Below are 12565 nucleotides of genomic sequence, written 5' to 3'. Positions count from 1 at the left end.
TAATTAAAAACTTTTGTATTTTATATTTTTCTTTCTAACTTTAAAAAAATTTTAAAAAAATATAGTTACTATTACAGAAATCACTTTTGTTTTTTTTTTTACATGATTTAAAATTTTTGTCAATTATATTTTTAATGTTATATTACACATTGTTTAATATATATATATATTATTGAATGTGGCTGTTTAAATGACTATTTATATGAAAATTTATTTTTTATTTATTCTATTTAGGCTTTCAAGAAAGTTGTAAATGATACTTCAGTATTTAGATTAGAATTACCATCCAAACAAAAAGGGTACTGTTTCTCAAATAAATTTTATTAATTTAATTGTATTCTCTATTAAAAACTTTTGCAACTTTTGGTGACATTGGTGAAAAAACAAAAAATTGTCCTACTAACTCAATTTTGCTTGTATCAATACTGGATATAATTGCAGTGACAAGTACTTAAAGTATAACATTGTCTACATTTAGAGAGAAGAATTGATCTTGATAGCATTCAATTGGCTGTTCAAATTATTATGCAAATTTAGTTATTAAATATAAATCAGCCAAAAACAAGAACAAGTTAAGTAAAGTATTTCAATGGTATCCTCTTTGACAAAAATTTATTCCAGATATAAAGATACATTATTGGAATAAATATTATGAATGGAAACAAGAATAATGAAATGGGATAGGAAACTGATTATTTCTCTTATTAAAATATTAATTGGAATTAATCATTTTATGTATTTATGTATCACTCATCAAATAAGTCATAAGAAGCAAAATAAGTAGCAAAATTATTAATTTTTTGAATAATATTAAGCTGGATGAATTCACCACCATTTTTCTTTTAATTTAAATATAACATTAGTAATTTTAAAAATATTAGCATTAAAAATTTATATTTTAAGAGTGTTCTTTTACAAATCATCAAATCTATTATCTACTTTGTCATTTACAATGCCTTGTGAGTATTATGTTGTGATAGACTCTGCCACAGTTATATTTGTAGTAGCCACTTTATCATTGTTTTTTTCTCAAAAGTACAACTCACTAGTTATTTTACATCAAATTGCTATATAAAGTATAAAAGGGTTTTCTTTTAGTATTTAAAGCATTTTTAGATTCATGTTCAAACTAGAATAAATCATTCAAATGGATTTAAAATTCATATTATGAAAATTGGGTGAAAAATCAAAACAGTTTAAAACATTAACAGAAGATTAACAATCGTTACTTGTTAATATTGAATATTACATAAACTAAAAATAACATTGAACATTTTACTTATGTGAATAATGTAACATTTTTATTGTGATCTGAAGATGGGATGATATGCCTCAATTTAGTGCCACACTTGATTTAGTGTCATATTTAATGATGAATAGTGGTGGTACTAAATTGGTGTTTGACTGTATATAAATTTTCTATTATTTAAAGCATATACTGTACATTAGGTTAAAATAGAATAACTTCATTAAATAACTGAATAGTTTTTGTAAATAAATCTATGAAATACATTTTCTAATATTAGTATTTTATATTTGCAATTATATTTTATTTCACAGAGTTGGAAACAAAACTCAACCAGAATCTCGATGTCCAGAATTATTGGCAAATTATTGTGATATGTTACTCAGGAAGACACCTTTAAGTAGAAAACTTACATCAGATGAAATCGAAGGAAAATTAAAAGAAGTTGTAAGTTTAAAAGTGAAAGTAATCTTATAATAAGTTTATTTTTATTAATTAATTTAAAGTAATTTTTTAGTTATTGTTAAATTTTAATATGTTTCACATAATAAAGTATAAATAATTTATTTTTCTCTGAAGGACACCCTGAACAATGAAATTACTTTAAACTGTAAACTGATTATCAAAAATTGTCAAAAAAAAGTGATTATTGAATACTTATTATGACAAAGTTTTTAAAAATGTGTGTTTAATTTATGGTTGTCATTACATGTACAGTGCAGGATTTTTAAAAGTGTGGGGTTTAAAAATACTTAGTTTTCATAATGCAGTTTATTCATTTTTACAATGTAAGTGTATAGAATAACACAGTAAGTAGATTGAGGAGGAACTGAACAAGTACACAATAAATACAAGTTATTTTTTATTTAATTGTATACGAAACTGATACTAGTTAATTTATGTAGTTATTATAAATGTTTTTATGATAATTTTAAGCTTTGAATTCTCTTAATTTGTTTCTGAAGAAAGAAAGTTTTGTTGCTGAAAATATTCGATTTTCAATGTATACTGTAATTCTGTTGTTAAAAAGATGATAGATACCATTCATTGATTTGATACTACTACTAATACATTTATTTAATAAATAAATAAATAAATATATATATGTTATGATTTTGAAGTAAATCATGTGTTTTTTTCTAGTTGCTTGTACTCAAATATGTACAGAATAAAGATGTTTTTATGAGGTATCATAAAGCACACTTAACAAGACGTCTGATTCTAGATTCATCAGCTGATAGTGAAAAAGAAGAAAATATGGTAGAATGGTTAAGAGTAAGTTCTTCTAAATATAAATTTGTGAAAATTTAATCTAAAATTTTCTATAATTTTCTTATCTACTGAAAGTTCCAGTTCAAAAAATTCAGAAAATTTTTAACACTATCAATATTTTTGAATAAATAAATAGAATATTTATTATGAATGGCTGGAAACTTATGGTTAATACCTTAACTTATATATTATATGTTTGAATAATTTAATCATAACTATTTGTTTAAAGAAAGGATTATGAATCTTATTCACAAAATATAGTTGTTTAATTTTTTTTTGAACCAGTTATTTGGATTAAAATATTACAACCAACATATAACATTTTATATATTGCTAATCTACAAAGTTTAAACAAAATTTTTACTATAAGGATTTGTGAATTGGCTCTAATGATACTCAAAATTTTTTGATAAATACCTAAAATATACTGAAAGTGTACTTAAATTTCAGTTTTCCCTATTAGTAGACTTTTAATTAAGAATAAAAATAATAGGAGACACAGCTGTCTAAGAATACTAATGTATTCAACTAAAATCAATATCTTTTGTTGTATTCAATCACTTTTTTACTGATGACCAAAATTGAACATAGTTTTACATAAGATTATCTTCAACATATTCTTGGAGCACATATTTCAGGATTGACTCCCACTTGCCATTGTCAAATTGTTTTTGTGAATAAATCTATCTGTCTGACTAACAAAATCTTGCATACATGTGTCAAATTTTAAAAGGACCTACTATAGTTTTTCATTAGGTTCGAATCACAATTTTCTGGTAGTAATTCAAACACACTATCTCTGTGCTAATGACCATCCATTCTTGTTTTCTGTAAGCTTGGCATTTTTTCCTCATTGGTAAGGCATAAACTATAATTTGTGTCTTACCAATATATCATTTCATATGATCAGTGCTTTGTTAGTAAATGATGTAGATGGTTATCTACAGTATTTGTTGTTAAGTTTTAGACCTGCTAATGTTGAAGCAGTTTAGATTTGTAACTATTCAAGCAAAAAAGAAAAGGTTTAACACTTGTTGTTTCTACCAACTAACCAAAAAGAACACAACAATAAATATAATATTGTATTGTGAAAACTAATATATTTAGTAGCTTCTGTTCACATAACTCCAACATATGAGAATGTGGCATAATGATATCATTTTGACACAACAAGTGCTAGATGCTACATGCAAGAACTTAAATCTGACTTAATGCATTTAAAGTGGTCTTAAATGATATCAGTTAAAGATTGTAAAGCCTGGATTCCACTATACCTGAAAACAGAAACTCAGAAACAGAACTGAAACATACAAAGTTTTTATTTCAGTTATGTTTATGTTTTAACTTGCCTGAAATGAACATTATGTGGAAATGTGCTACTTATTGATCAATTCTGAAATCCCCTGCACTTTCCATTTCTGCTCTGCTTTGTTTCCTACATAAAATATTTAATAACTAAACGATTCCACTTTAGGATCTTAGTACAGTATATCAAAACTTTCCTATCATTCATTCCAAATTTAATGCTAATTGCTGTCCATTTAATGATGTATCTTTAAATTCTTTACATTTTTTGTAATGTAGACCTATATATTTTCTAACTTCTTTGATAAATAGTTCTAAATTGATTCTCATTCTCTTTGCTATACTTTCCACCATTATGACAATCAAATTACATGTGACTGTGCGTCACAAATCTATGTATTTTTATTGGTTGCAGTACAACAGAAAAGCGGAATGAAAATGGAAAAGTTAAATTATTTTAAACTCTGCTTTCAGTCTTGTTTCTGTCAAACTGAACATTCCAAAACTGAAATTTTGTCAATTTTATAATTCCATTGTGGATTTAGGTGATGTGGAGTCCAGGCTTAACACTGAAAATTTCTGATTTTAAAGTTTTCTGCTTTGGCAAAAATTTAAAAAAAAGAAGGCTTTTCTTACAATTATAACTACAAAAAATAATTAAACTTTCACTTATTCAAACATTCTCATAATTTAGTCAAATTAATTTGCATTCAAAAGAGAATAATTATTTAAGAAATTACAATTTTATGATCTGAAACTTTTGAATTCACATCATTTTTTCAAAAACTATTTCTGATCTCCCTCAGTTATTCTCCATTCCTTTTGTTAAGTTTTGGATCTGTTATCACTTAAACTGTAAAAAGTTGTTTTGATAAATTATTATTTTTTGCAATTTTTATTACAAAACTAATTTTGATCTTAATATTCAATATTCAGAAAAGTTCTAATGAATTATATATATCTGTAAATAATTTAGTCGTCATTTTTTTTTAATAATAAAGATTTTCCTTCAGTTCTGAAATATTTATTGTAACAGATGCATATTTTAAAGTAAAAAAATATTTCAGCTTACTTAATAAAACTAAATATTAAAGAAAAAATTTTCTATTTCAACTAAACAAAGCAATATGGCTATGGAATGCATGTGCAATCCCATCATGGAATTAATTTTCTTTAATTGCATCACTTAATCTCATGTGATTCATTGAGATTATAAAATTAAGCCCACTCTAACATACTGAATTTAAAATATCCTAATGTAATTTGAAATAATAATAATGTAATATGTTTCATTGATAAGTGATGACATTTTTCTCATAATTGTTAGTGATACTTTGAAGAATTTTATAATTTTAAGAAATAGCAAAACTTTTCATTTAATTTATAATAAAAAATAATTATTAACAAAACATTAAAATTGCATAATTAAAAATGATAAATTTTTGTAGTTGTGCTGCTTTTTAAAGCAGCATAGTTTAACAGGACTTTTATGTCACAGTAAAATATTGAGATTTCTTTTTGTATTTATCATATTTTGAGAATATAGAGCAGTGCTAAAATTTTCTAAATTTGATGTCTCATTTTCATAACTAATTAGTCAAATCATTAAAGAATTTTTTCTGGCTGTGGATGCCCATGCATTTTCCAAATTTTACTGTAATCTGTTCATTAAATTCCACTCTAAATAACGTTGAATAGAAAAACTTAATTATATCTGTCCAGTGAATATATAGTAATGAAATATATCACGAAGTAAATAGTTTTAATGAAATTTTGAAACTATTAACACATTACATGAAATTTATCTTAAAAATATAACACTTATTATCCAGCTATTTAGTTATTAATATCTTAATCATCAAGAATTAGATATATTTTAATTATATTGAAAAATCATTGTTATTTTATTATCTATTTTACATTTTCTTAAATATAATTTAATCATTTAATAAATAGGATGTTGGCATGCCTGCAGATTATGTCAATAAATTAGCAAGAATGTTTCAAGATATTAAAGTCAGTGAAGATTTGAATCAGCAATTTAAAGATGTTCATAGAAATAATAAAGGAAGTATTGCTGGTAAGTAAATGTGAATTAATTTACAGTTTCAAATAGACTATTAAAACATTTTTAGTATATTAATTTAATAAAATATTAAAATCTTTAAATTATCTAATTATCTATTTTTCCAATAAATTACAAATGTTAATAGAAACTTTTTATCTAATTAAACATTATTAAACTGAAATTTTTAAGGATATATATTCAAACTAGTAGGTGTGTGTGTGTATGTATACATGATAAATATATTCTGTATTAAATTCCTTTTATATTGAAATATGAATTGTACTTATTTTCGTTATTGCTTCTGATTCCTGAATCTGTATATATATTAAAAACAAAATGTTCTGTCTCCACTGAAACTGAAACCAACACTACAAAGAAACAGTGTGTAAGTACGAGGGCTGTTCGGAAAGTTTGCGGCCTTGCCTATATGTGGCACTGCAATCAATTTAATTTTTGGTGGGAATAATTCAGCCAGCTTTGCTAAAGATGTGATACCAATTTCCGCTTGATTTGTTGTTAAGTTTTGCCACAACAGCTTAGCAGATAGTCAGTGTGCACATGCTTTGTCAAAAATGGAGAAGACAGAGACTCGTGCGGTCATAAAATACCTGATGAAAAAAAGGTTGACCTCATCTCAAATCAAAGCTGACATGGATGAAGTTTTGGGAGAGTCTGCTCCTTCGTTCACCACTGTGAAAAAATGGACAGCCTTTTTTAAGTCTGGCAAAGAGAGTGTGGAAGATGAACCTCACAGCGGGCGACCGTCAACTGCTATCACTGAAGAAAATATCGGAAAAGTTCACGATTTGGTGTTAGCAGATCGCCATTTGAAAACGCGTGGGATAGCTGAGACAACACGCATCTCTGTTGACCGGGTGCACCACATCCTAACCAAAAATTTGGGTATGAAGAAGGTCTCGGCAAGGTGGGTGCCGCATCCGCTGACCACCGAGCAAAAACGTGTTCGCACTTTGATGTCAAAGGAGTGTTTGGACTTCTGTCAGAAAAACCCACAGGATTTCTTGCGTCGGTTTGTGACTACTGATGAAACGTGGATCGACTATACACTCCTGAAACAAAAGGACAGTCAAAACAATGGAAACATCACAGTTCGTCACCACTAAAGAAGGCAAAGACTGTTCCATCAGCGGGGAAAGTGATGGCCTTGGTTTTTTGGGATGCTAAAAGAATCATCTATATTGACTACCTAGAAAGAGGAAAGACCATCAATGCTGTCTATTACTTATGAACTTTTGGAAAAACTGAAGAAAGAAATCGAAGAAAAGAGGCCACACTTGAAGAAGAGAAAGGTTCTGTTCCACCACGATAATGCACCTGCACATTCCGCCAGAATCACTGAACAAAAGGTAAACGAAATTCGCTTCCAATTAGTTCCACATCCACTGTACTCACCTGATTTGCCCCCAGTGACTTCCACCTTTTTCTGAACCTAAAAAAGTTCTTGGCTGGAAAGAGTTTCCACTCAAATGATGAAGTCATTTCTGAAGTGAACAAGTATTTTGCACACCTTGACAAATTGACCTGAAGTGATAGCATAAAAAAGCTAGAACATCACTGGAATAAGTGCATTGCTAACAAAGGAAACTACATTGAAAAATAAAAAACGTTTTAACATTATTTTGTTTGTTGTTCTATTTGAGGCCACTAACTTTTCGAACAGCCCTCGTTAGTTCACACCCGGTTGCAGGTGGGTCTACAATTCTTCACTCAAAAGGACCATCTGTTAATGTGAACTCTGCATGAATTTGTGGAAAGGGTTAAGAAAGGGGAAGGAAGATATTTGTGTAGGGTTAAGAGACAAAAAAATTCTTCACTTTTGACTCAGATTTGGAGTTGCAGAGACATCTATTTGTTTTCTTCCGTAACAAGGCTTCTGTAAGTCTTCTTGTTTTCTTCCGTAAGTTTGATTTTTGAATAATAACCTTTGGTTATATATAGAATACAGATTTATTTTTAGTTTTTATATTATTTTTTTAATAATTTTTATCTGTATACAATATATATTAAAAGCAAAATGTTCTGACACCACACACACAAATAATGTAAATTTAAAAATTAATTTGATTTTAATCAGTTTTGATTTTATTTTTAATTCTTTCTTAAAAATAAATAAATAGAGTTTGTTTCTCACCCAAAATATTTAGGTTTTTATTATTGGTCTTCAGGAATTTTTAACTTTTATTTAAAATACTTAGCCCAAAATTTGTGTTTACAATCTAACCAATTGCTGACACCACAAAAGAAAATAAAACTGAATTGAAAGAAAAAATAATTTTAAACTTTTTGATGCTTTTTGAAATCAAAATTAACATATTTGATCACAATTTGGAGTCTCAATCTTTTGATGGAATTGGAGAAAATTCAGCTTCAGTATTTTAAATGCCTTTTTAAATTAGAATGATCAGACCCTGGACAGATTCTTAAGTCTGAATTGGGCAGACCTCGAATGGAAATTAAGATCACATGAATTACTTTGATATTTTGGGCAAAAATAATTACTTTGTCTCTTCAAGATTTGTGTTACAATGTTTATAATCTATTATTAAAGATAAAGAAATCTGCTAGAAGAAATTGGGCTGTTTCAATTCATAAAATATTTAATGACTTGGGTTATTCCATTATTTTTTTGAACCAATCTCATTCCTTATTGAGAACCCACTGAACGAGTTAAATTTGATCAACTGTGGAACCAAGACCTGTCTTATTTATCAATGTATCAAGGCTATGTTTATGATTGAGCATTCAGTGACAAACAGGTATTATCTAAATTATGATTTAAGCCATCTTGTTAAAAGTTTAATTATGCTGTTGTGTCTGAATAAATTTTGTATTATGATAAAGGGCCATCGTTTGGAAATTTCTAATAATAGATTTTGTCCTTATTGTAAAAGTACTGTTGATTCAGTAAGAACTTATATCTTTGCTTCATGCACTGTTATTTCAGTTAAAAAATAGGATTCTAGGTAAAGAATTTAAATCAGTTCACGTTAAAAGCGATAATTTATCAAAAATGACCCTTTATAATGTATACTCCCCCCCTTTTTTTTACAATCATTGACATATTTGTAATTAATGTTATCTATTTATGTAATATATTTATTTATTTTTTTTTATGCTATTTATTTGTGTAACATCCAAATTCATTAACTTGTTATCTGTTTTCCCCTTTTTGTACGATTGAAATTGAATCAATATAATAATAGTTTTTAATCCTGTTTTGGTTTTGGTGTAAAAGCCAGAGTTTTAATTATGTTTTATTTTTAAATTTAATTATTATTTTTAGTATTAATTTAGTCTTTAGTTTTATAATTATTTTAAATAGTTATTAATTTATTATTATTTATTTAAATTTTGCCTGTTTTGATCCCTTTTACAGAAAAGATAATCAAATTTAAATTTATTTTAATTTTTTAGTAATTTCATTAATTTTTGTTTTATAAATTTGCATGTTTTTTTAAAATTTTAATTATAAACGAGTTAATATTGATTGAACTATTGGCTACCTAGTTTCTTATAAATGTATATTTGTTAATAAAACATAATTATTTTACATTATTAGTGTTGATTGGCTATTCATGAGACATATATTTAAGAAGAAATTTCAATTAAGAAATTACTTTAAAAAATTAAAGTAAATTTTAAAAGGTAAAATAGGAATTCATTTTAACAGAACTGGATGCCCTGTTGCCATTACTGTCTGGAATACGAATCATTTTCATCTGAAACAACTATAAACATGAAACTGATATATGTTTAATATTTAATAAATCTATAACTACTATCAAAATATAAACAGACTTTAACAAACTTTTAAATCAAAATGATTTATAAGTATTTAGAATCATCAATTAAATTCAAAGCAAGAGAGAAATAATGGTCCTCTTCCAGTTTTCTGGAGTGTGAAGTTAGATGTGTATGTATGGCAGAAGCAGATAATGGTGCCATAGATAAAACTTTGATTCTGATTAGCTAAGTGTGATGTTTTTCAATGCTTATTCATTTATATGTATGCAGAAAAAAATTGGAATTAAAATAATTTATATTTGCTACTAGTAACATGACTAGAAATGCATTAGAAGATACTCTAAAGATCAATCATCTTTGTTAAAAATCCTATTATATTCCAATTATAGAATTTTCCTATCATCAGCATTTCATGTTGATGATTGTTACTTTTATTTAGTTATTTCAATCATAAAATATTTTTGTAATTTAAAATTTATTTATAAAATGTTTGAATTAAAGTTTTTAAGTTTTAAAAAGCAAATTCTAAATCATAATGAATAGAATTATCATAGTTTTTTTTGCTCATTTTTAACACTATCTTATCATTATGTTTTGTTAAACATTCTTCCTACAAATTTTTTGATGTTTTAAACTCATATTTTTCTTATTATGTGAAATGTTGTGGCAATAAAATATTTTATTAACAGATAATAATAATAATAATAATAATGTATTTATTTTGACTCATTTTTAATAATTTAACTTGAAATATAACTTTGTGCTTGTATAATTTCTTTATAACTTTCAGTGATATCTAATATATTCCTCATTTTAAAACATTTTCTACTTTGGGAATTCTGAAATAGTAACATTTAAAAATATTCAATGTATCAGAAGGTTAAATAAAATACATAATAACTTTACAATTTTTTTTCTGTTTTGTTTTGTTAAGTATTTGTTTATTTAAATGGTGGTCATCTTTTAGCAATTATTGATTTTTATAAAGAAGAATAAATAAATGAAAAATATGATAAAAATATAAATATGAGTACAGGATCTTGGAAATCAAACCAGTATCTTATTATTTGAGTTAATTTAATTCAACAAATGTCAATAAATTTGGAGTATTTGTCAGTATAGTTTTCTCCATATTGACAAGTAGCAATGGTTTCATAAGTGTGAGTTTGAAAATGCAATTTAAAATTGATATATAACCCACAACCCTTTCAAATTGTCCTTTAGCATAGATACTGATGGTGATTATACATGAAACAGTTATATATACGAAAAAACAGTAATTAAAATCTCTGAACTGGTAATTTGATATGTGGGGCAATAACAGACAGCTATAAAGTGCCCAAAATTTTTCAGACAAAGGAAATAAAGAAATGAAATATAACTTATTTATACATATTCATCAGAAATTGAAATACAATAAGTTTGTCAGTTTATAAAAAAGGGAAATTAACATCTCAAATATTAAATTACTGTAATCTTAGATGCCATGTGCAGGAGCAGATCCTGAACCTAAAATTGTAAAGTATTTAAAAAATACCAAGTAAATATAAAGTGAATTTGAACCCTGAGCCAAATCCATGCATTATAAAGCTGTCTGCAGTTGCCCTAAATCATCATGCTTAACTCTAATCAGTTTTGGAAAGAGAGACATTACCCTATCTACAGTTTGATATATGGTAAATAAATAGCACAAAGCACATTATTATTCAAATTCAGAGAGATATCTAAAAAATTAACATAATATTATTAACATAAATACTTAAGTGAAGAGTAAAATCTTTCAAAAACAGCAGATTTTCAGCTGCACAGAATATGGATGAAAATACACAAACGTAACAATGTCACTACTACATGGATGAGAGGAATCAGGATACAATGTGCTGCCAATCTTTTATGTTTTAGATTATTTTGTCTGCTTGTCCAGGATTCCCCAGCCTTCCCTAAATATTCAAACTTGTGAGAAATGATTGATCAGATTAATTGACAGAATACTGAATCAATATCATGAAGTTTGACAGTTTGTGTGATATTTAACAATTTCCATTTCTTATATTTATGACAGTTTGCCTGTATAATTTGCATTAGGTTAATGGATCTTTCCCAAATTTTAGATTGTTTAGGCTTTAACAATTAATTTTTAAAATTTATAATTTTAGATTAATTTGTATACTATATTCAAAATAAAAATGTTTACAAAATTTATTTTACTAAATTTATTTATTTTTAAAATTTATTTATATAATTGAGTGATAGAAAAAAAATAGTTAAAGAATTTTTTTTAAATCTCTGATTATTAATCAATTTTGTGTTTAATTATTTGTTAAAATATAATTTTTCTATTTCTTTTATTAGATTCTATAAATATTAAGATTTTAAATGCTGGTGCTTGGGCAAGAGGTAGTGAGCGTGTACAGGTATCTTTACCATTAGAACTAGAGGATTTTATTCCTGAAGTAGAGGAATTTTATAGACATAAGCACAATGGTCGAAAACTACAGTGGTATCATCACATGTCAAATGGAACAGTAAGAGATATTTATAACTATATGTAATTATGTAATTGTTAGCTTAGATTAGAAATTTGAAAGTATTTGTAAACCTTTTTATCTTTAATAATTATTATATTTTCAAAAAAACATATACTGTATAAGTAAAATTACACTTCACTCTGACACCGGGGATGAAATACTAAATACTGAACCTGTTACCGGTGTAATTTGCGTGAAAAAATCCTCTTTCCACAAACGTTTTCGAGCTTTCCAAATATTCACGCTTTTTTCACGTTTTTTTCACACAAATTACACCGGTAACAGGTTCAGTATTTAGCATATACTGTATATTTCCACGGATAAGACGACCTTCAGATAAGACAAGGTATAAATTTTTGTCAAAGTTTTATAGTTTTAGCA

At 26.3% G+C, this 12565-nt stretch overlaps 1 protein-coding gene across 1 annotated transcript in view; it reads left to right on the top strand.

Moving 5' to 3' along the window:
* Positions 1 to 12565, top strand: part of Cul5 (cullin 5) — an 82917-nt gene that overhangs the window by 57679 nt on the left and 12673 nt on the right. The window contains exons 10-14 of the mRNA XM_067269746.1: positions 235 to 299; positions 1561 to 1693; positions 2390 to 2521; positions 5780 to 5903; positions 12009 to 12181. Coding sequence (XP_067125847.1) covers positions 235 to 299; positions 1561 to 1693; positions 2390 to 2521; positions 5780 to 5903; positions 12009 to 12181 — 627 coding nt within the window. The remainder of the gene's footprint in view (positions 1 to 234; positions 300 to 1560; positions 1694 to 2389; positions 2522 to 5779; positions 5904 to 12008; positions 12182 to 12565) is intronic.

This window comes from Centruroides vittatus, unplaced genomic scaffold (genome assembly GCF_030686945.1).
Source record: "Centruroides vittatus isolate TY-2023 unplaced genomic scaffold, ASM3068694v2 contig_357, whole genome shotgun sequence".
NCBI classification, from domain to species: Eukaryota; Metazoa; Arthropoda; class Arachnida; order Scorpiones; family Buthidae; genus Centruroides; species Centruroides vittatus.
Note: the sequence above shows the minus strand (reverse complement) of the source record. Positions and strands in the feature narration are given on the sequence as shown.